The 24,108-nt window shown below is 38.9% G+C and overlaps 1 protein-coding gene across 3 annotated transcripts in view; it reads right to left on the bottom strand.

Moving 5' to 3' along the window:
- Positions 1–1,047: 1,047 nt before the first annotated feature.
- abca12 (ATP-binding cassette, sub-family A (ABC1), member 12) overlaps positions 1,048–24,108 on the bottom strand; it is a 59,731-nt gene continuing 36,670 nt past the window's right edge. For all 3 annotated transcript variants that reach the window (XM_085383486.1, XM_085383485.1, XM_085383487.1), the window contains exons 49-71: positions 22,801–22,958; positions 21,856–22,089; positions 21,573–21,720; positions 20,516–20,762; positions 19,212–19,301; positions 18,095–18,182; positions 17,811–17,938; positions 17,011–17,098; positions 16,579–16,687; positions 14,724–14,778; positions 13,054–13,231; positions 12,802–12,917; positions 10,094–10,256; positions 9,691–9,944; positions 9,071–9,278; positions 8,313–8,422; positions 7,586–7,736; positions 4,928–5,062; positions 4,266–4,369; positions 3,902–3,994; positions 3,515–3,620; positions 2,406–2,543; positions 1,048–1,938 (exon numbers count right to left, since the gene is read on the bottom strand). In XM_085383486.1, the coding sequence (XP_085239612.1) occupies positions 1,855–1,938; positions 2,406–2,543; positions 3,515–3,620; positions 3,902–3,994; positions 4,266–4,369; positions 4,928–5,062; positions 7,586–7,736; positions 8,313–8,422; positions 9,071–9,278; positions 9,691–9,944; positions 10,094–10,256; positions 12,802–12,917; positions 13,054–13,231; positions 14,724–14,778; positions 16,579–16,687; positions 17,011–17,098; positions 17,811–17,938; positions 18,095–18,182; positions 19,212–19,301; positions 20,516–20,762; positions 21,573–21,720; positions 21,856–22,089; positions 22,801–22,958 (3,185 nt within the window). In that variant the 3' untranslated portion in view covers positions 1,048–1,854. The remainder of the gene's footprint in view (positions 1,939–2,405; positions 2,544–3,514; positions 3,621–3,901; positions 3,995–4,265; positions 4,370–4,927; positions 5,063–7,585; positions 7,737–8,312; positions 8,423–9,070; positions 9,279–9,690; positions 9,945–10,093; positions 10,257–12,801; positions 12,918–13,053; positions 13,232–14,723; positions 14,779–16,578; positions 16,688–17,010; positions 17,099–17,810; positions 17,939–18,094; positions 18,183–19,211; positions 19,302–20,515; positions 20,763–21,572; positions 21,721–21,855; positions 22,090–22,800; positions 22,959–24,108) is intronic.

Raw genomic sequence — 24,108 nt, 5'->3', positions numbered from 1 at the left:
TGTATGTATGTATGTATGTATGTATATATATATATATTGACTGGCATGTTAAACAGATCTTTAGGAATGATTTTTCTTCTGCAGATATGCTCAAAAAACACCAAGTCCTTGCAATTGTTATATCTGGGCTGGATTACTGTAATTCCTTATGATAGACTTTTCTTTTCCTAAAAGGTCCCAGAAGAGGCTTCAATTGATCCAAAACACTGCCACTAATGTGCCATCTAAGACTAGGATGAGGAAAAAAACCTGATTCATCCTGATTTGTATTTAAAATCTTTCTCCTCAGCACGAAGCCCTGAATGATCAGACTTTATATAGACCTCATTTACCACAGGACCACCATATTATTCCAACAGAGCACTTCATTCTCAAACTGCAGGCTTATTTGTGATTTGTAGTTTATGTAAGTAGAATGGGAGAAAGAGCCTTCAGATATCTGGCCCCTCTACTGTGGAACCAGATCCTAGTTCGGGCTTGGAAGACATTAACTCTTTCCGCTTATAAGATTAGCCTTTAACGTTTGCTATTATAGGTGCAAGGTACTTGAGAGACTTTGTTTGATGCACCAAGTACATCTCCCCCACTCCCCTTTTTTTCAGTCCGTGTGCATTTATATACCAGTACTGCATGTTATTAACTTTTGTCAAATTTTTCCTGAAACCTTTTTTTGTTGTTTCTGGTCTCCCCTTTCCCCTCACCAGCCACTGCAGTATGCTACCTCTTTCAACCCTTCCTTAGGTTTCTTCCTGTAAAAAGGACGGTCTTCCCCAGTGTCGCAAAGTGTTTGCTCATAGGGCATTATATGAATGTTAGGGTGTTTACCTTACAGCACAAAATAGCTGGTTATATGAAAATAATATATGAAAATATATGAAAATAAATGGATAGAACTGAACTGAATTAATTAGTAGAAATGCAATAATACATCTGCAATGTTTTTATAACTTATAGTGACCACTGAAGCAAAATCAAAGATCTTAAATAGTCCCTGTGCAGAAAAATAGTAGAAGCATAAACAGTAGGCAAATGAACAGCAGCTGCACTTGAAAAATAGCTTTATTAAATTATAAAAAAATAGGCTTGATGCAGTTAATACCACATGGAGCAGGTCCATAGGCAAAAAAGTCTATTAAATATTCAGTACAGTCATTCCAGAAGTTACATATACCCTTGGAGAAAGTGTTAATGAGTGAGGGGAAAGTGCATATTAAGCTCTCAGTGTCAATATTTTCTTTTGTCAAATTTAAAATAGAATAGAATAGAATAGAATTCAACTTTATTGTCATTGCACATGCACAGGTACAGGGCAAAATTTCATCTCAGGAGCAGAATTATATATAGTTCACATAAAAAAATACATTACTTTTTGTTTGTGTTATATATTTATTAAATGAGTATGTTATGATGTTGTATAGTGATGGTTTGCCACCAATGACCTTAATTAAAAATCATTCTAAATATTTTATTAGCTATGGTCTAATATTCTAGGTAAAGGTAGGTAGGTAAAAAGAACCCTAGCCACAGAGAGAAATTAACAGACTACATAATTAAAGTAAACGTCATATATAATGTTACCTGAATGATTCAAAGTGAACATGCAAACAGTGTTATGTAGAAGAGTAATTATTCACTTCATCTACTCGTGTATGCAGACTGGCCATGTATTCTTATGCTTTTCATCAACAGTTTGATTTGGTAAGAAAAAAAGTGTAATTTAACCTTCATATTCACAGTCAAGTGACTAAAAAATAATATTCCTAAAAAGAACCCACAAACATTTAAGTCACATTTTCTACTATATTAAGGTCAGATTTAGTGTGAATGGACACACACTAAAGATGGCAGTCAGCTCTATGCTTGTACTTCATCTTCATCTTCGGCGTCAATTGGTATGGTTTCCATGCCGATCTTTCCCATGGCGAAATTGATGAAGACCTGTGAAGGTTCAGCAATAATGTAAGAGCCATGTCAATATGAAAGGCAATTATTTTTCTCTGACCTGCTTAATTTTGGCTGGTCCGTTTCCCAACCCCCCCACCCCTCCTGTCCTGTCTTCTGCCTATAGTATGTTCCAATCCCCAAGCCTCAAAGGGGTAAAGTGGTTGAAGAGTATCAGCACTGGCTGCATATAAAGCTCTTGGATTCTCACCCTAACTCATATTCCATTTATTTTCCCTCAGGCCTCCCCTCTGTCAGTTTCCCTCTGCCTCTTTTAAACTTTCTCTTTCTCTGTCTTTCACTCCCACTCAGCTTTCTTGTGTCCCTGCTTCTTTTCCCACCTCTCTTCTTCTCTCACTCCCCGTCGCTTTTTTCTGTCCCTTGCCACCATCAACCCACACCTACAAAAACCTCACACTAGTTCTTCCCCTCTCTCAGTTTATGTTGTCTCTTTTTTTTCTCACCTCATCCAGTGTGGTCTGGCTCACAGAGAAGTGCTTGATCTGCAGAGCAGTCTTGTTGGACTCCAGCTGGTCGAAGATGTCAGCCAAACCTCCAGGAGCAAATGGGACGTGGTACTCCACCACAGCCGAGTGCTGGTCCTGTGTGTTGGAAAAGGATGCCAAATGTGAGGTAAAAAGTTAAAAGAAAGTGCTCGTTCTTCTTTAACTATAATTTGATTCTTGCACTTGTATGAAGAAAATAAAATCCTTCTTAATCTTACAATGCTGCAAACATTATTTTGGGGGTAGAAAATCTACATTTTTTTTTTAAATACTGTATACGCACTGTACTTTTGGTAAGGGCTCTGGGCACAGCAGGTTCTTATATAATGAGTTTCCTTCTATTCTTAGCTGAGCAAGTCAGCATTATAATGAAGAAAAGTCCACATGGGCAGCGAGGTATCAGACAAAGTTCATTTTTTATAGATTCTTTAATGGTGCACTGATCATTATTATCATATTAACACTGATTCAAACGTGTACAGGGAACACGGTTAATCACAGTGACAAATACACAAAATGATCACCCAGCTCGGAAGGTAACCCCATGCTTAAATGACTGATTTAGCGCTTTCACGGGCAACAACTTTGCTATTTTGGTTCACTCCCACATTCCCTCAGGAGTTGGTGAAGAGTGAGGCAGACAGAAACATGACACCAAATTAGTGCTTATGCTGATTCATGTCTGCTGGATGTGTAAATAAGCAACTGTTTGCTAACACGTTTGCCTTAAACACTGACAAATATAGCCATATTTATATATCCATCTGTTATATATAATTATATACCAGAAACATAAACGATCTAAAAGACCTTGGAATACTGCCAGGATTTGTCACAATCACTGCATCTGTGGATTTATTATATTAGTTTGTTAGGCAAATAATAAAGGATGGAAATAATACCCAAAAAAGGCTCATAATTTAAGAGTATCTTGCCTTATTAATTATCAGTTGATCATTAATGCCTCGTGTACTTTAGAGTTTATAGTGTATATTTAAAAATATGCACAGAAAGTAGTCAAGAGTCCTTTTTTTACCAAGTACTCTTGACTGCTCTGGATAACTCACCTTGAGATAAGTGCTGGGGAATCTGCGCTGCATGAAGCTAGTGATTTTCCCTACGTCACAAGAGGCCTCAGCCAAGTACATCTTCACAGTGAACCCATTGCCAAACCTGCACAAGGGAGATTTTATGAACAAAGCAGAGTTCTTACATGTCTGAGGCATGGGGCTCTGGTGGTGGAGTGAGAGAGAGTGTGTGTGTGTGCGTGCGTGTGTGTGTGCGTGTGTGTGTGTGTGCGTGCGTGTGTGTGTGTGGTGGAGGGCACTGTTCTTACAAATTAAATTGAGCATTCAACTGCACAAAGGACCATGGGGGGCAAGAAAGAGAGGCAGTGGAGACAGGGTGTGGAGAGCAGTAATGGCAGGGTTGTAGGATGAGGAGAGGTCACTAACCTGTTCTTAATGTGCTGCAGGGAGCCCAGGCATCGGAACTGACCTTTCACCATGATGGCAAGACGACTGCACAGTGCCTCACATTCCTCCATGCTGAGATTTGGAGACAAGGAGGGAAAGATAAAAGGTCATACAAAGGTCCATTAGGATAAAAGTAATTACCCATGCCAGCTGTCACACAGAAATATATATATATACATACACATACACATACACACACACACATATATATGTTATTACATTTGTTATCAAGAGTATGCTGTGGGAAAAAGATTGAATGGCTTTGTCCTAGAATGCTAATCATCTCTGCACAAATCTCTCCTTTGTGCTGAGGTCATATAATGGGTGCATGATATCTTCTAACCTGTGGGATGTGAGAACCACAGCACACTTTCCTTTCACTTCCTCAGAGATGATTTTCCATAGGTGACGCTTAGTACGAGGGTCCATGCCAGAGCTTGGCTCATCCTGTGGATAACGGAGGAATGAGACAAGAATAGAGGAATGGTCAAAACAGCATAAAGGCATCAAATGAAAACATGGAAGGCAGCATGTAGCAAACACAGCGTAGTGCATACAGTAGAGGGAAGGGCACAGCAAAGAAGAGAGAGTAAACACATATATAAATGCAAAATAGGAATGGGGATGGGAGGTCCAGTGTTGCATGCAGAGCAAACAACAGAGAAATGAAGACAAATCAAACAAGGGAGCACTGGTTACTGAAGAAAACACGGGGAGGAAAAGGGAATAGCTGAAGACAAAAAGGGATGGAAAAAGAGAGAGAGGATTTGATGGAGACATAGGCACAAACAAACTTAAAAGCTACAGGCAAGACCCCTCGGGTAAGCTTGGGTAAGCAGACTAATTAACTATATGCGATCTGTCAAGTCTAAGTGATCGATATCTGCTTTCCTTCAAAGACCATTTCAGGAAGAACGGTGCAGAGTTAGTTTAATATTTGTTGTCTGGTGACTTGTTAGGAAATTAAATGTGCAGCTACAGCAGTGTGAACAGGTGTGTTCTCACCAGGAGAAGGATTTGTGGATTCCCGATGAGAGCCAGCGCTGTAGAGAGCTTCCTTCGGGTGCCACAACTGTAACCGTCGGTAATGATGTTTCTGTGGTAGTTGAGCTGCAGCCTCTTCAGTAGGTAGTTCACCAGCTACAGAGGAAACATGCAGGGGATTACAAAGTGGATGGACAAAATAACAAACAGCACATGTGAGAGGACTCTAGTTTGGCATTCACTAATCCCAGCCAGAATGTGACTACACAGATAGGTTACATTGTAATAATTTTTAATTAGCAGTCTGTTTTCTTTTTTAATTGGTGGTGCAGCACCAGTGGTCAAAGCAAATCATTTATTTATTACTGCATGGACTACCACCTGTAATCTTCTTTTTAGACACTTTACGTGCTAAGTGATAAGCACGAGATTAATGATAGAAAACAACAATAATTAAAGGTAATAAAATTTGCTTTGCCTTTTTCCATCCATGTTTATATCAGAAGCAGAATACTTTATTAATCCCTAAAGAAATTACGTTATGTATGCTCTTTATGTATTATATATATCTGAATGTAGATCATGGAAATGTCCAAACACCGTCTGTTGTAAACTGCTAATCATTGCAGGGGATGTGTAATGGTCTTTCAGTGATGTAACAGGAGTCGATAGGTCTAATGATTGCTCCTCGTGGCTGTTTGACCCCCTGCCTTCACCCCAAAGCAAAATGAGACAGTGTTATAGACTACCATGCTGCTCCTAGCTTCAGCCACATGATAAAGCTTCAAACAGTTGCTGTTCCTTAACAGCCAAATCACAACTGCAGTCACTTCAAGACGCTTTATATTGTAAGGTAGAGACTCTAAGATAATGCAAAGAACTCAACTGGAGACCCTCAGTGGAGATCTAATATATAACTACACATACTTGTTTTCACAACAGGAAAATATAGATTTACATGATAAAAGGTAAAGGTGGATACTATTTCTTACTGCCAATTTTATATTCCTGTTACACGTGTAACCGCTTTCTCCCATTTCGTCCAGTACAGCCACACAACAAATAACTAAGGTATCTATCTATTCCACTTCCATGAATATTTAATTATGTTTGTACAGCAGTGATGACTTTACACTGTGACTTTATTCTATCTAAACTCTATGCAGTCCCGGGGCTGCAGAAGCTGATGCAGTATAATCCATTTGGTGCATGGCAGTTGATCCTGTGTGTTAAACCCAGCAGGGATCAAAAACCCTTAATGACTTATAAACATTTCAGTCACTTAAAACTCTTCAAGGCTTCCCTGTTAATCAAATAAAATAGTGTGCTGTAAATACAACTACATTTTCAAATAGCTTAAAGTGATTTCCCATTGGTAGGCTTTAGTCTTTTTCCCATTAGTTGGCAAATTTGGAAACCAGATCGATGAAGCAAGTTAATGCAATAGATACCTTCACATAGAGTCTCTGCTGTTTCTCTGTAAGACAATTCGCCTTTTGTCTAGAGTTTTCATTACCATTCACTGTTTTTAAAAGTTTTATACTAGACAATTTCATACTAGACAAATACACAGTATTTTGTTATGTGAATGATAAAGACTGGTAACATAGACTATTCCTCATGCAGCAGGTTCAAATCAAAATATGATGTTTTTATGTTCTCTCATAAAAGCTGCTTTCTATCACCTTTGATGTTACAGCTCATTAAGCCAACAAAACCATGTCAATGCAAAATGACCCCATTAAGGCCTGTCTCATTATGCACAGCTAGGGGACTGTCAGTAGGAGACAACATAAGAGGAACTCTATATATAACCTCAGCTTTGAGAATTAGCCTGATGCTGCTGCAGTTGCCATTATAACCATTGTTGTCAGTATACCGACCGGAGAGGAGGGGCTGTAACAACAGCAGTGAGGGTGATTAGTGTCAGACAGATCCATTTCTGTGCTTTACTGTCTGTGTAAGCATGTGTATCTATGTGCAGCACTCTTGGTAATGTGCGTGCTCAATTCTGTTGGTAAAATGCCTGAGACTGTCAGAGACAGTGTTTTTGTTGTTCTTCATTCTGACCTCAAAATGGTGCAAAGAAAGAGAAAAAAGCAGACAGCGCTTACAGCTTGTCATGATAGTTTCCACAATTTTTCACACTCCTAAGAGCTGCTTATTTTTGTTCTTCTCTGTCTTTCAAAAAAGAAATATTGATGGGATATTGATATTGAGCACACATCACGTGCTGATTGGTTGCTCTGCAGAGTCCTCTAATAAGCAGACACACTCAGCAATCACCACAGAAGCAAGATTGATTAGGTCTCAGGAATGATAAATGAGAAGATTGAGGCTTTAGTGGCATGTCAAATAAGATTCTCCCGTCATAAAAGCAGAATTTAAATATACATTTTTCCGCAGTAATGCATACTACATCAGCTCAATTCTGATGTTTGGACTGCGCAAGCTGACAACAAAAGCTTTTTCATTTCGCTACAGATTCTACAGCTTTCATCACACATCATTCATTGCTGCACACTTTCTGATTCAGTATGCATAGGAGCAGCATCAGCTTCTAGTCCTGCGCTGGAAGTGCACCTTTGAATTTATATCAGATCCCGTGTCACTTTTTGAATGCTATTGTCACTTGGCAAAGTGACAATAGGCACCACTGCGTCTGCAGCTCTTCCTTACCCGGTCTGTCTCCCACTTTGAGATGCCACGTATGCGAGCATAGAAGTACAAATGCTCTTCTCCAGTGAGCAAATCATCCAGTGCATCCACTTGAGGACAGTAGCCGATGTTAATTCCTTGTTTCTGGCACTCCATGATGTCTACCAAATGTCTGGGGGGAAAACACACACAAAGAAAGATTTTCTTAAGCAGCATTCACCACATGATGTGGGACAGGCATGTAGGGTGTTTCAGAGGATCTGCTGTCTGTGGGGTGCTATCTAGCTTGCTAATATCCACTTTATATACTGACAACACAGCAGGACTGTACATTGCTACTTGTATGAAAGCTCTTCAGATACATCTTTAAGATAAAATTGCTAGTTTCTAAATCCCAAAACTATCATATTCAAATTTTCCCCAATAAAAAATTAATAACATCCCTCATATGTGAATGATTGCATTACGTAATTAAATTTTGGAATTACCTATGCACCTGTACCAATAAAATGAAATTCTTTCTTGTAAATGTTTAATTCTATAAGTCATCTTTATTTTGCTGGAATGTGTACATACTTATCCTGACATCTCTGCATCACTTTAGTGTGCAGCTAAAATGCAAGAGTGGTCATAAAAACACAACTATTCCCGCTAAGTTAATCCAGCGGTGGAAGAAGGGGGTAATAAAGAAAAACAGATTAAATACAAACATGCACTAGGCAACATTCACATGTTACATAAAGCTTACCCATCCCAGTCCTTGATCTGTGCAGTGCCATCAGTGGGGCTAACGTCTCCAGTCAACATCTTGAAGGTGGTAGTTTTTCCTGCTCCGTTCACTCCCAGCAAGCCAAAGCACTAAAAATAAACACTAGTTTCTTAGTAACTTCAAGCATTTTGCTATTATGCAGTATTGTGACGTAAAGCTGGGCTCTTTAAAGATTAGCCAGGTCAGTATTTAGTGCTGCAAAACTATGTAAAAAAGAAGTGTGTCCAAAGAAAACTTTTTCATACAACCAGACATCTGAAGTAATAGAATAAAAATGACTCGGATCAAAGACTGGACTGAAATTGGTCAAAATAAAATAAAGGCTTTGAGAGTAAATTAAAACGACAGCTTAAAATGATCACTTTTTACTGACTGCAGAAGAATATGAAAATGCTGGCCCGTCTTTTTAGTCCATATTAAAATGTACAATATTGTACATGCTTGTTATAGCCGCCAACAGTGGCTCCAAATCCTCAGCTGTGTTAATAACAGTAGGCTGTTGGTATTTTAAATTAATTGCAATCTTTGACGAGTCCATTGCACACAGCGACTAGTACCACCGTACAGCTCTTCAGAAATAACAAAACAGAGGCTGTGTGATTTCTGGGTAATTATAGAGTTATGCTGCTGCCATAAGAGATTAGACATTATTACACAATACCCCCCATTTTGCTACCCTCTTGCCTTAGAACAGCTTTACTATATTAGTATTCTGTGCTCCTGCCTCTGAGGCTTACCTCTCCTGCAGGGATGCCCACAGACAGATTCTTGACAGCGTGGACCTTCTTAGTGAGGTGTTGATAGATCTTTGTGAGCCGGTTGACTTGCAGTATGTCTGAGCTAGCTGCTCCACTGGCCACTCTGAGATGCTCAGATACCACATCCTCATCCTGATCATCATCATAAGCTGCCTGAGGCACAGTCTTGATGTAGCAAATTAGACGCCTATAATACAGAAAGGTTGTTGTTTTGTTTTTAAATAAGTGCAAGGCATTCTAGTTAATATAAATGCTTTATCACCCCCCGTCCCTGCCACAAAAAAATAAAAATAAATAAAATCACCAAAATCTTGGCCCACTTAGAATAAAAAAAATCTAATTTTACTTGCAATTGTCTTCTCTAATTACTTAATGTTGCTCTGTTGCATATTTAACCACCCGGTTGCATATTATCTGCATTTATTACATCTCATTTTCAGATTTTTGGCTACAAGAAGACTGCTTTATCAGTGTTAGCAGAAAACACATCTTGTGCATTTGCAAGTCCATCCTACCTTTAAAGAAAGCAAATGAAACTGATCTCAGTTAAAGATTCTGTGAATGTATATTCTCCTTTATATTATTTCTGTGTTTCTCACCTGACTTTGCGCATTAGAGATTTGTTGATCAAAAGACGCAGCGTGAAGAAGACCAGGCCCTGGATGATGGAGGAGATGAACATCCATCCCAGAGCTTCTGTGGAGAATGGGTTCTTATAGGCATCGACTCCATAGCCACTGAGAATCTGGACCTCTATGTCACCTCTGGCCAGTTCCATCAGCCCATTCCCAAAGCTGAACTGGGGGAAGATGAGGAAGGCGTAGCTCAGCTTCTGGAAGATTTTCTGGATTGCCTACAGGAGAGAAGCACAGAAGAGGGGACAAGATCTGAGGATGTGAAACTGAGTTTAACTGAGCTCATCTTGAATTCTTCACTCTCCTGTCAATGGACAAGCAAGGTATGTTTTCTAAGTTTCCCCCTGATTCTTACAGTTAATCTTACCTCAGGATTATGCATTGATATTTGACCCAGAAAGTAGAGGATGCAGGTGGTCAAGATGGTGTTGACACTGATGAAGAGGTTGATGCACACGTAGCTGATAAAGGCCATCTCTGCATCCCTGAAGATCCCGGCAAACAGATACATCCATGGGAAGGTGGAAAACCTGAGATGACAGAATAATCGCATTTTAAACTTAAAAAAATAACTCCACAGATGCACTTCAAAGCTGCGGTAACATGGTTGGGTTGGTTTGAAATACAGAAAACAGTCAGAAGGTTATAACATAAAATTAATAGAGAAATTGTGCAGTTTTGCTTACAAATGCACCTTCTAAAATATAGGCTTGTCTGAAGAGAGCCAGACAGAGTAGCTATGAGCCTTAAGAAAAAGAAGCCAGCAAAGAATACTGAAAAGAGAAGGTGGAATATACCATGCTACAATGAGGGTAAACATTCAGTCATGAAGCCAAAATAGAGGAAGATAAATGACTTCTCCCTATATTCCCTCGCATAATCTGTTTGTCCATTTGATTGGTAAGTCTGGGTCAGCAATACAGAGAGTAAGAGAAGGAAGGGAGAAAGAAATGAAAAAAAAAAAAAGAGCAGTGTGGGAAATGAAACAGACAGACACAAACAGATAGAGCCAGACAGAGACAAAGCATCTGCATGCTTTGCCCAAAAAAAGTGCTTGGTAGGCAAGTGTGGGTGCCAAGCCATGACAAGGAACAGAAGCAAGAAGGCTGAACACCAGACCAGGTGGGTGCAGCCTGACAGATGGAGCACTGTGATTACTCATTGCTTGGGAAGGAGACATCTGTCTGATAAATGAGAAGCAGAGTCCTGACTTGGCTTTCTAAAATCTAGGGCTCAGGACTAGGCCTCCAAACAACAACGGCAAACACAAGAGTGTAAACCTCAGCAGCAGCTCGGGGATTGATGTAAATAATCCCAGTAATTCAGATGAGGCGAAACATGACACATCAGGGGTTTTGATACCATCCCCAAATCTAAATCTCTTTGTCAGACTGAACTGAAACCTTTGTATTTCGAGATTATAGCTAACCTCTGTCTCATACTAAGTCATTCTGTTATTGCCATAAGCCCTGTTGCTTCCTGATTCCTCCCTTTCTCCCTCTCTGGTGTCTTTGCCTTGAATGGGATAAACACGTTAGTAGTGATTTTCCATTAGCATTGCAGTCCTACTGCCATCTGTCTTAGCGAGAAATTCACAATAAACTTTTTTGCAGCATTTGCTCGTCCTTATGCTCTGCGCTGTAAATCCAACCTACTGGCACAGAATTGCAGTGCATGTGTGGAGATAGGCTTTTGAAAATGTATAAACCTTTCAATGATTGCTTGACTTTGGAAAGTCCTCTGCAAGAAATGTATTGTGCATTTGAATGAATCAGTATTTTCCCTGTTTGACTCCTTGGATGAGCTGGGTTCATGTTGAGGGTGATGGGCCTGCTGCAAGCATAAAGCACCATTCAATGAATAGGTTTGGTTTAGAGCAGTGCAGATGCTTCTGGAAACTTCACACACTTCCTGCTGTTGTCTCAGCAGGGCAACAGCCAGAACAACACATTCACCATCTCTATGACAGATTTGATGCGGTTCCCTTAAAACATTTTTTATAAACATGTCCATCATTCAGTGTGGTTCAGGTTGAAAATAAACTCAGAGGTAAGTAAAAATAGTTACAGTACTGTGCAAAAGTTTTAGGCAGGTGTGAAAAAATGCTGGAAACAAAGAATGTTTTCAGAAATATAAATGATTGTTTACTGGCCACAAATGTATCCTGCAGCAGGACGATGACCCCATTTAGAAATCATTAAGAACTATCTTCAGCACAAAGAAGAACAAGAAGTACTGGAAGTGATGGTATGGTCCCCGCAGTGCTCTGATCTCAACATCATCAAATATGTCTGGGAGTACATGAAGATACAGAAAGATGTGAGGACGCCTACATCCACAGAAGATCTCTGTTTAGTTCCCCAAGATGTTTGGAACAACCAACTAGCCGAGATCCTTCAAAAACTGTGTGCAAGTGTACCTAGAAGAATTGATGCTATTTTGAAGGCAAAGGGTGGTCACACCAGATATAGATTTGACTTAGATTTCTCTTGTCCATTCACTGCATTTTGTTGATTGATGAAAATAAAAGATTATTAAACTTCCATTTTTGAAAGCATTCTTTGTTTACAGCATTTTTTCCTGCACAATACTGTATATTGCAACTAAAAGTGGCATAAGCAGTCATTACAGTACAGACCATTATCCAAGTGAACATTTAGGCCATTAGAAGTCTCTTTAATTTCCCTCTTTATGAAGTGGTAGCAAATATTACCTGCACTAAACCTTTCAATCTGACTGCTTGTCTAACTGCTACTTTGCTATTGTGTTGCATCCATATTTTGTGACACTATCATGTGCTCTGACTTTAGCCATTAGTAAGTATTAAAATATTATATGACAGAATGATACCCAAATTAAGTTAAAATAAAATAAATGTTTGCTTTCATAATGGAAAACAATCAAGTAGTATAGCTACTGTAGAGAGAACAATCTCTAAAAGATTGTCCTTCAAAATTTTCAGCCACACGAAGGACTGGTTCATTATCAAATACATTTTTGTCAACAATATACACTCCAGTACAACTACAATGTGACTACAATTAGTGAATCTACTTTTTTTTCAAAGTTACTGACCCAAAGAGCACCAGGAGGAGAGTGACGGCACCCAAATTTTGGCGTTCTGTAAATGCTGGAATCTGGAAGGCAGCAATCACAACAACGGTCGCAGCTACGGGGACCAAATAGATGACCTATGGAAAAAGGTGGGGCACAATGCAGCAACAGAAAGTCACTTTGTTTAATAACTTTTGAAAAAGATATATGGATGAAATTAAGTTGAACACATGGTTTTCAATATTGTAACCAATTAAAGAAATACGACGTTACCATGTCATAGATGAAGTTTACAATCCAGTAGAAGGACTCGCTGATGCCAGCAATGTGCTGAAGCCTCTTGGACCCTTTTTGGTGCTCAGTGACTTCATAGAGGGCAAAACTGGCTGTTGTAATTGAGAAGCCTGTGAGCACGCACAGAGCCACAAGGATGTGAAGCACTCCCTGGACACTGTGAAGAAAAGATCATCCAGGTGATGTGATTAAATACCATTAACCATTGAGTTATCATGAATAATGCACTTATCATGTTACTGGGCCATGTATTTATTGTGTTGTGTTTTTATTTTTTTGTTCTGTTCTTTTGAATTAAAACTACTACAATAGCAACAACAAACGGTGCAGAAGAGTGAATATAAACTGGCGTTCATATGTATTTTCTGAAAATACTAGCTCATTTTAACCAGAATTATCATATTATTCCCTACTGGGACGTGACTCATTTGAACTACTGAGGAATCTCACAATGAATGGAATCCCATTAATAACAAACAGCTTTGTGAAAGAAAAAGAGATGCTTGCGAATCATCTTTGACAAGATAACAGCAAGAGAAACAGATCACTTCACGCAGAGAACAACTTCACACTGTACAGTCAGCATGCCAAGGGTGTTTCTGTGAGACTGCAGAGCCTATTGTCCAGATTAGACCCCAGAAATCCAGTTGAAGCTTTGATCCCCTCAGTTCGTCTTCTACTCAGCGTGTTCATTTAAACTTTCTTGATGCCAAGCCAGTACCTGTTCATCTCCAGTGCTCTCTCGCCTACCCTGCACGCAACTGGGGCACAACACCTCAAACTAAACACAATGAACTGCACGAAGCTGAAAAGAGGATGAAGATGAAGCTGGCAGAGTGTCTGAGTGAGAAGGAGTGAGAACAACAGAAAGGGACATGTGGTGGGCGTTTCAGGGCAGCACTAACTACAGAGGATAGTCAGGAGCGACAGCTACAGAGCAGGCTTGTTATCAAGACAGCCAGCATAGCCTTAGATTTTCTCTCATGGGCAAAGCTACTATATTGTGAGAATCAAGACATTTAGAGTAATAAGTCTGCTGTATCTTTAACACAGCTCAGGGCAAATCAATACATCTAGTAAGGAAGCCTAATATCACCCATTCAGCTGCTACAGCATCTCAGCAGACTACACCTATTAAAGTTTTACACAGACACTGAACATAAATGTGACATATGTGGAAAAACTGACCAATAACTCTAAAATTGCCAGTAAGATGCTTAGTAGTAATAAGGCTCTAGAGAGAACACAAGGTCAGTCCAATCCACTCTCAAAATGATGTATTTGATTTGCTCCTCTGGAACATGTGCACACATCCATTTAAACTAAATCTCTTTTCCACCTTTACCGAAATATTCATTCCAAAACATTCATTAAATTGGGACTCTGATCAATACTGTAAGCTTAAGGAAATCAATTTAGAAAATCAAATATGTATAAATAATTTTGTCATGTACATCTTTGCCCTGAATCCATCTTGAATTAGATGTAAAAAAACAAAACAAAAAACCCCCCAAACACATAAACACATGATTAATTAGGGAACATTTTCACAGATTAAGATGCAAATACAGATCTATTTTTCTAAGATTATTTGTCTAGTAATGCACTAGCAGTCAATTCTGCAGAAGAATTTTAAGCATGACCCTTACACTATATCTTCATCATCCGCCCGTCCAAAATAGGGTTGACTGTAAACTGAAATGGCTGTAACAGAAAGAAACAGAGTACTGTGTTAGCAAAAGAAAAACAACAGCATGCAAGCTATTTTTCAGCACAGGAAGCAAATGAGCAATGATATTCTCTTAGCCTAGGACACAGTCAATTGAAAAATATAGCGGAAGATGGTTTCATTTGCCAGTGCGCACAAAGGAAATTGAATTTTCTTTATCATTTTTCTGGGTCTTTGAGATGCTCAGAGACATGAACTGTAGCCCTACATATTTTGCATTTCCTGAAATAGGACTGTGAGTTCACCTACAGCACAGAAGCCCCAAAGCAGGCTGCGGGATTAGCATTACTCAAGACAACTTTGATGAAATTGATTAGTACCACTGCCTAAAACATCTGTAATTACTGATACTACAAGACGACTGCACTGAATTCAAATGTTCCCATACCTGGTTTGTGCATTTGCAATGATAATTAGGAAGAGTTTTACTAATAAGTATATTTATATGCAGAGATATTATTTATGTTGTCATAGTGGTTTGAAAATGGGCAAATACCCCCATTTTAGAGAACCTGAGCCTTTGAATTTGTGCCATTTCTTTTCTAAAAGAAGTCCCAAAACCTAAAAAGCAACTGTTCATGTTTGACGTGTAGTTCAACCGGCTAAACTAAAGAAATTGATTATCTATACTATGTTTAGTTCTAAGAGACTCAAGCTGAGCATGTGTTTTCAAATCAAATCTTCTAAAGGTGGACTATTAGGCAGGTGAGAAAATCAATGATTTCTGGGGGATGGGTGAGGAAAAACTTGAAATAAACAACACAGTTGCAGGTAAGAGTAATCTGAGTTTATGATCTGGACAGTAGTGTTTTTGTACAAATGCACCAGTGGGTAATTGTAGTCAGAAATCCTGCAAGAGTGAGTTGAAAAATTGGTTTGATGCAAACATCCAATGGGGCCCAACCCCAAAATTAAACTGTAGTACACAATGCAAAGGCTAGGATATAATTTTTAACAGATAAAGCAGTCACCTTGAAAAGTAATCTCCCTGGATCTCCACCCCGGACAACCCCTGCCACCGCTTTGAGTTTGCAGGTAACATTTAAATGGTTACACTTTACCCTCAAGCACTTTTATCATCCACTGGGGAATAAATGTGTGTGTGTGCCCGTTCTGCTATTCATACATGTTTTTATGAACAATTCTATATATGCATTTGTGTATGAGTGCATGACTGTGTACTCCTGCCTGCAGGCAGATGGTCAGGATAATACTCAGAAGCTGAAACAGTACTGAAAACGTGGGCCAGCCTCGTTTCTCTTTAGCAGATCTCCCCAGTGAGTGGCACTCATCAGTATTCACCATGCATAGTGATGTGAGCGTAAGGACACACAGCACCCCCTGGCTTTAATCCAGTGAAATGAACCATGAGTAAACACACTGTTTACAGCTTTCTTTACTGTATGTTTAGTATACAAAATGCACCGGGCTATCAGTGAGGGGCAGCTTTCTAATACTGATGTGCCTCTCTCCTGTGCAGTCATGTCTTTTTCAATCTCTGCCTTACCCTATCTTTGCAATAACCAGTGTTTTGTGCCTGAAGGCATAACATAACATAACATACATATACGGTACATTTTCTAAAACTCACTTTAATCACATTACAAATAAGAGTAAGCTGTGGCCAAAATCCATTTCAGTATTCCAAAAGTTAGATAAAACTGATGTTTGTTATTAATGCATTTCTTTGTACAGAATCCCCCATCAGTTGAAGTGACATCTCAAACATGTGTACTAAGACTTTTACTTTTTTTTCTTCACCAATTCTAGCTTACCATATTTGCGTGGATCCTTGTCTGCTGGCAGATTGGAGCGTAGGATGAAGTTGTTGAGGCTGTTTAAGTATGCTGGCATTGTGTGGTGACCCTCAGGGTTGAACCAGACCTACACAAGCAAAAACACAGACATGCATAAAAACGAACAACATTCACAACACTAGAGATCAGGAAATGTAGGTATACTATATATTAAAACAACAAAAACACTTTAATAACACAAAGAAGGCAGACGTCTTCATCTACGCTGGCACAATTCCTGCAGTAAAGCATATTTATGATGAAAATGATGGTGTAACAATTCAGCTCCATTTCCATGCACTGAGTAAACACGTTTGGTTAAGACATCAGGTTTTAACTCTTGACAATAATCAGTACGGCAATTAATCTGATAATAAGAAAAGGGGCAGGGAAGCAGTGGGAGAACGTTACCTTAGACAGCGTACGGTTTTTGGGCACTGTTGTGATGTCCATTTTTAAGTCCGCTGGGAGTGGCATGCCAAAAGCAAAACCACCGTACCTGGAAAAACAAAACATTGACTAAAACAAGGAGCTTTGCTTGATACTGAGAAACTCGATGTAACGCACTGTGATTTTCACTTGGTTGTTTTGCTTTTAATCAAGAGTAAATTTTCAACATATGCAGATGAGAGAACCATTTCAGGGTAAAAGCACCCAAGCCCAAATTATAAGTATGATTACCATTATCAACAAGGTGCTAGAAACCAATTTGTGTCAAGCTGAGAAATCAGGAAAACTATACTTTTAGGCACTTACTAACTAGTTTTCATAATTAATTAGATTTCTGCACATCTTTCTTTGGTAAAACACCAGTCATTCCATGCAACTGAATACTGTGAAGACCATTTAAAGCCTCCCAGATGACTAACAAACTTTATTTCAGAGACTGCTTGCAGAATTCTGGAATTTCATTTAGGTCAATCGTCTCCTCTGAATTAATAAAAAAAATGAAATGAACGAAAAGATTTGCAAATGATTCCTAACTATCGTAGCTCATTTTAATGATGTAATGTTATGAAATATGATTTAAAATTCTGAGCAATATGCCACAGTATGCTGAAATTTGAATGTACTTGGACATTGCTTAATTCGGCTCATTTAATCAGAGAATACTTTGACTGCAACACAGGGTACAGTAAATTATCAGTGAGGCATGTATAAAAGTCTCACTGTGGCTTCATTAACCACATGGATATATTGGCTCCATTCACCTGTTCCTTATGAAGTCATTGGCTGTAGCCACTAGGTAGTTCTCCACATTGATGCCATTCAGATCATAAACAATCTGAGATGAAGGGATCTCCGTATGGGGGGGCTGGTAGTTGTCTTTGTCACAAATCTGCAGTGCAAAGAAAAGATAAATAAATATCTTCCCTTTTTCAAAAAAACATGAGCACAGGAAACACGTTTATGTGCTGACACACACACACACAAACACACAAGTGAGAACACAGAGAATCACTCAATCGCACTGTTCTCGGTGACCTAGTCTCACCTGTTCTTTCCGAGTGCATTTGCAGATGTTGAATCCTTTCGTGGTGTTTCCACTGGAGCTCCACTTGTTTGTGTTTCTTGTGCAGTCACTGAAAAAGAGGAAAAAGTTTCACCAAGTGAAATGAAGTGAGTTTGCAGTGAGCGGTACATACCACAACACTCTCCCTAGACACACCCCAGAAAATATTTTGAAAGTGAGGAGATATGATGGCCCGCTAAAAGAAAGAAAACTGTAAAATCTAAAACCGTTTATGAAGTAGCTGTAGACTTACATGATTTTTGTGAGATCAGGATCTAAATCTTTCCTTTGATAACAGTTTTCAAAGCTGTTAATGTGTGCTGTAATATCATATTGTGTGAAATTTCTGTTTGTGTGGGCTGATGTTCAACTCCCACGCATTTTGCTCTCTGCCAAATGCTTTCAGGGACGCTCTGTGCAGATCAAAAACAGGTTGCAGCAATATTATTTGCATACACACCTGTTACTTTAGATTTCTAACACACACAAGTAACAATGATCATAATCAGAGGATGATGCAATATATTTTCTATATACCGGTATGTAAAAAAAAAATGTAAATACAGTAATCAGTCATTGTCCTGCTGTAATTACTGGACATGATGAGCAGACATGCAGCCTCTTTTTCCATGACAGGGTCTCTCTCTCTCTCGCTCTCTCTGTCCCTTCTCTTTCTCTCACTCTCTTTTTTTATTTTCCTGAGAATTTTAAAATGCCTCTGAGGTCTGGTTCATGAGTGCCAACATTGATTTGAGTGCCTGCAAGGGGAAAATCTTCCCTATAAACACGGGGTGTTTACGGAATACAGATGATGCTCTCACATCGCAGAGTCCTGCTGCAGGCTTTCAGCCACATGCACTGAGCAGAGCAGCAGAGAAATTAAGAGTGGAGGGACAGGAGAGAGACCAGAGACAGCGACAGGAATTGCAGAGAGGAAAGCCTTGTAAAATAAAGATGGAAAGAGACTTGGATGAAGTGAAATATAAAAACGCTGTACATTTGACAAAGGCTTAAATACATAGAGAAAGCAAGTACAGGAATCAGCATGTCACTGATAAAAACAAACAAAAAAGATGTCATTAGTAGTATAATTACTTACAGGTTATCAGGCTTGTCAAGACAGGTGGTGTCCATCCCAGGGAATGACATCATGGTGTCTGCCAGACGCTGTGAGTTGGGATTCTGGTTGCTGTAGAATCAGAAAAGTGTTAGCCTTGACTCGGGAACGCCAGATATGTTACAATAAGAGGATATAACAGACACAAAGGTTTATTTCATGAGCATCCACTAAGCAGACTGCTAAAACTGATAGCCAGCCAGCCAGATTTTACTTAATTTATGTGATGATTTGAGGGCTAAGGATCAACAGCATTTAACTAATGGTTACTAATGTAACCATTAGAATGGCTTCTCTGAGCAACTAGAGAAAGAATGAGGACATTTGACTTGTCACTTTAAATTTAAGTAGATTTGTTTTATTTACCATTCCTTGCCTTAAAACGCACACAAGTAGCCTCATAAATAAAAATCATATTACATTTGCATCACTCTTAGAAAAAACTAAGAAAACACAGTGTTCCGGGAAAGTTCCAAAAATGTTGAAACGCTGAAGCATCTCTGACCCTAAACTACCTATAACCTTCTTCTGCACTGCGAAAAAAACACTGTTTCTGAGATGAATAATTAATTATCATTTTCAATCCCTTTTGTATAGCAAACTAAAGAGGACTGGGAGGAGCATCCATACGGTCTCTGATACAGTTTGGCACCTCAGCATTTTCTCTCTTGCTACATATCTCCTTGATCAAACAACAGCAGATCGGGAGGATGAAGACATCTTGCAATCTCCTGACACTCCTAATCTCTCTTCCTTTGATCTCACATTGTAGCCGTCTTCATCGCAAACATCTCTTACCCTCACATAGTCTCTTGTGCTCTCGCATTTTAAGGTCCACATGCCCTTCAACAAACTACAGAATCAAATCAAAATCCTTTTATAACAAGTGTGGCATGCCTCCTGCAAATGATGCAGACCCCAGTGAACCCGTCGAGTAAGGTGGTGTATCAACCATTCAGTTCAGGAAGTGATTACCAACATCTGTTATGATGATAGTTGTCTGTAGCCCTGTGGCTTATGTGATTTATATGGTTCCCCAGATACAATGTCCAAAAGTGTGGGCTTGTTTTATATTGCTACTTTGGCAAATCATAAAACTACTTTCCTCTTTTCCAGTAGAATTTTCACTCTTCTGTGTTTATTTGTTGCTAACTCAAAAACTAACTTCCTGAGATATTCTCAAATATTTCAAACATGTTACATAGAAGCACACTTATTTGCCTAATTAACTTCTGTTTTGTCTCTTTTTATGGTTTATCTGTATTTTCACTTCTGCAGGTACTGACCTGAAGAAGGAGTAGCTTGGTCCGATCTTGTAGAGCGCAGGGCTGAGCTGTAGCTCAGGATAGTGCTGCACGTCGCTTTTGATAGACCCCAGGCTCATAGCAAACACTACAAACAGAACAGGAAGCAGGATTTGGGAAATCAGGCCCTTCCAGTCTCTGCGGCTGTGGTGGAATCTCTTGATCAGGATGGCTGACATTTGCTGCCAGGCCAGAGCCATGCCGGTCACTGTGGATGAACTGGTAAGGTCTGAAACACACAAAAGGAGAGCAGAGCGAGGAGAGAATGATTTTGGGGCAAATTCACTTGCTATCTTAGTACTTTTATGAAGCCTTTGTTGTCTTTTAAAGACAGTAAAGCTAAAGGCTACCATGCAGACACAAAAAATGACAGTGCAATCCATCAAGAAGACTGCTCCAGTTGTAGAAGTTGTAGAACAAGCTTAGCAGAGTATTGGCAAAATATTTTAGGTTGTCTATGAAAACGTCAAATTTAAAATAACAAGCTCGGGTAAAAACGCAATGTTTTGAAAAGCAGAGACTTTGCTCCATATGTGGCCACCTTTAAGAAATCAATCCAGTTAATTTGTGAGAATTTGTCTTGTTGGAGCTGGTGGTGTTTATATTTAAAGTGTAACCAAAGCTTTTATAGTAATCTCTTATTTCACTTTAATACATGCATGACTGCTGGAAGTGACAAGTGTTAACTCTGAGGTCTAAAGGTGTGTGATGCTGAATAAATGTTATGTTAATTATAAAGTTCAACCATCTATTCTCTTTGTATTTTCAGTCTCTTGTTTTCTTCTGTATGATTAAAGATACTGTTGAATATTAACAGAATTTAACTTTTTTGACTATAAAACTTCTGTCATTTAATTTTCCTTGTCTTGACGTTGTAGTATGTACTGTTTTTTATCAGTGTTTTTTTGTTTCGTTGTTTTTTGTCAGAGGTATCAGTTTAGCGGCTTTTTTTTTTTTACAAAAAGAAGATGACAGCAATTGGTTAACAAAAACAAACAAACCAACAACAACAACAAAAACAAACAAACAGTGAACTCACTGATCCTGTCGCTGAAGCTTGTGCTGCTGTCACTGTCGTCTAAAGACAAGCTGTCGATGGATATATTGTCGGAAACCGTCTCTGATACAGATGGGAGGCCATCCTCAGCTTTAGCTTCTGTCTGTCCATGAGTCAGTTGGAGGAACACCTGCAAATATATATAAAAAAACATATATAGTATCTGTATATGATAACCCTATTTTTTTTAGGGTTTATGATATGCTGGCAGATATGTTAGTATGATTAAGTTTAAATGTAACTCGGCATCAGTGTGAGAGCTTACCTCCTCTAGTGTGGTGTCAGAGATACCATAACCCCCCAACTGTAGAGCATCCAGGTTGGAGTCCAGTGCAGTAAGCAGAGAGCGGTATGAGGAGGCGTTGGATGAGTTGAAGGGTGGCAGTGAGTAGACCAAATCATTGCCCTGGGCTTCTTTCAGTTGTGCTTCAGGTACATGGGCTTGGACAAAGGCTTTAACTTCAGCGCTGTCAATCTGTTTATTTTCTGTGTTTTGCACCTGCAAGTAGAAAAGATTAGGAAAGTGAAATCTTACTTACCTACACTACACTATCTAACATATAACACACTGTTCCTGCTTTTCAGGTTTTTTTTACATAAGTTACAAGTGATATGACTAAGCAAAGCTGAGATAAACTTGGAAAAAATCACTTTTTTTCCTCACACTGTCTGATGGTTTCTGCTTTAGATTGCTGAAATGGCTGACTATCATCGTAGAGGACACTTTTCTTAAAGTACAGAATACTGACAGAAACATCAGGTTTGATCAAAATATACAAAATCAGATCGTTATTTATCCATGAGAAGGCATCATTTCTGTGTGTCTTAACATAGTTCATGTGGCCCTTTTTTAATATATCTGATACAAATTGACCTATCGCAACATGTCATCTGGGAAAAGATAAAACCCTGGGTTTGGTTTTACACAAGCAGTCCAGCTCCTTCATAAAAGCTTTTGGTGAAATGTTACGCCTGTGATGACCATTTACTTTGCAAGATGCCACTCTGCTAAGAAACATTCTGAGTAAAATGCATCAGAGGAAAGCTGCTGTTCTCTCATTTTTAGAACCAGTTGTCTGCTGGAAAAGCATATTTCACTAAAAAATAAATAAGTGGAAGTAGATTTTCATTAAAATTTCATGTTGTGGAAAAAAGCTGCTGTAAGCATGAGTCTTTATTGCTTCGACTGACAGGGCGATTAAATGATTACCTTTTTGGTGAGGGTAAGTTTGTAGCCTTGGCCTAGCTTTTCTTTCAAGTAGAATGGAGATCCACAGCATTTTAATCCTCCATTCTCCAGGAAGGCGATGCGGTCACTCAGCACTTCTGCTTCGTCCAGGTGGTGGGTGGACATGATGATTGTGCGGTCTGAGAGGGCACACATATAAAAAAAAAATTACACATGCAATATTACACTCTTCTTTAACAGGTAAATCTTACACAAATGTAAAATGGAGGTGAAAATTACGAAACAGAATCTGTAAGATTATATTTACCAACTAAGCTAGTCTGTAAAGCTTTGTCTTACTTTTATGGCTTCAGCAACTCCAAATAAACAAGCTAAAAAGCAAATATTGCAAAGACAAATCCAAACGCAAGCTCTATCATGCAAACACATCATAGAAACGGGCACAGAAACAGCAAGAGATGTGGAAGATTTATTTTGAAACAGATTTTTCTGGCACTAAAATCTCCCAAACGTCTGAGATGACGCCAATTACATGATATTTTCCAGAAACATCTGCTAAGAGAGCCTAAAAATACCTCCTCATTTATATTAAAATTATGCTTCGCTAAAGTCCATTCACAAAACAAAGCAGAGAAAAGTCCTGCAGTGAGCTGCAACCTGCAGGTTCACAGCTTGTTGCCCACCGTGTTTCTTAGAAAACAGATAGGAGGGTGCGTGTTCAGAGGAAAAACCCTAGTGTGAGACTTTCGGTTGTCTGTACATTTTTAATACTAACAATGCACAAATGCAGTGCAATTATTTTTTTTATGTACTACAGAGATTTTACATTGGACTTTAAGGGTAGTTTTAAAAAGGTATGAGCTACACACATACGTACTGTGTTAGAAAATAGAGCTACAATGTGCTTCAAACGAGTATGGCTTTCTGGTGTTTCCCTCAAAGACTAGGATAGACAAATACAACAGATTTAAAAAAAAGAAAAGAAAAAAATAAATAAATAAATAAATATATATATATATATATATATACACACACAATTTAGTATATGAGTTATTTAAGGGTACACAGGTGGGTATTAAAGGGCTTTAAAAGCAATCAACCAGTTCTTAAATTGTATTCAAAAACAAACTGAGTCAGTGTAACTCAGACAAGTGAGATATTTTCACTGCACCTGCCGTTTGTCACCATCCAGGAAGGAGAAATGAGGATGCGCATTAATAAAACTACAAAAACCAGCGATTTATACAGACATGTCAAGTTAGAGTTGGCCAACCGAGACTGCATATGTGCAGGTCTCAGATTTCCTGTGATAAAAAAATCTTCATGGGG

This window comes from Rhamphochromis longiceps, linkage group LG16, assembly GCF_057381845.1.
Source record: "Rhamphochromis longiceps isolate RC_006_pf linkage group LG16, R_longiceps_female_GT1.1, whole genome shotgun sequence".
In the NCBI taxonomy this organism is placed as follows: domain Eukaryota; kingdom Metazoa; phylum Chordata; class Actinopteri; order Cichliformes; family Cichlidae; genus Rhamphochromis; species Rhamphochromis longiceps.
The sequence above is the reverse complement of the archived record's forward strand: the minus strand, read 5'-3'. Positions and strand labels throughout refer to the sequence as shown.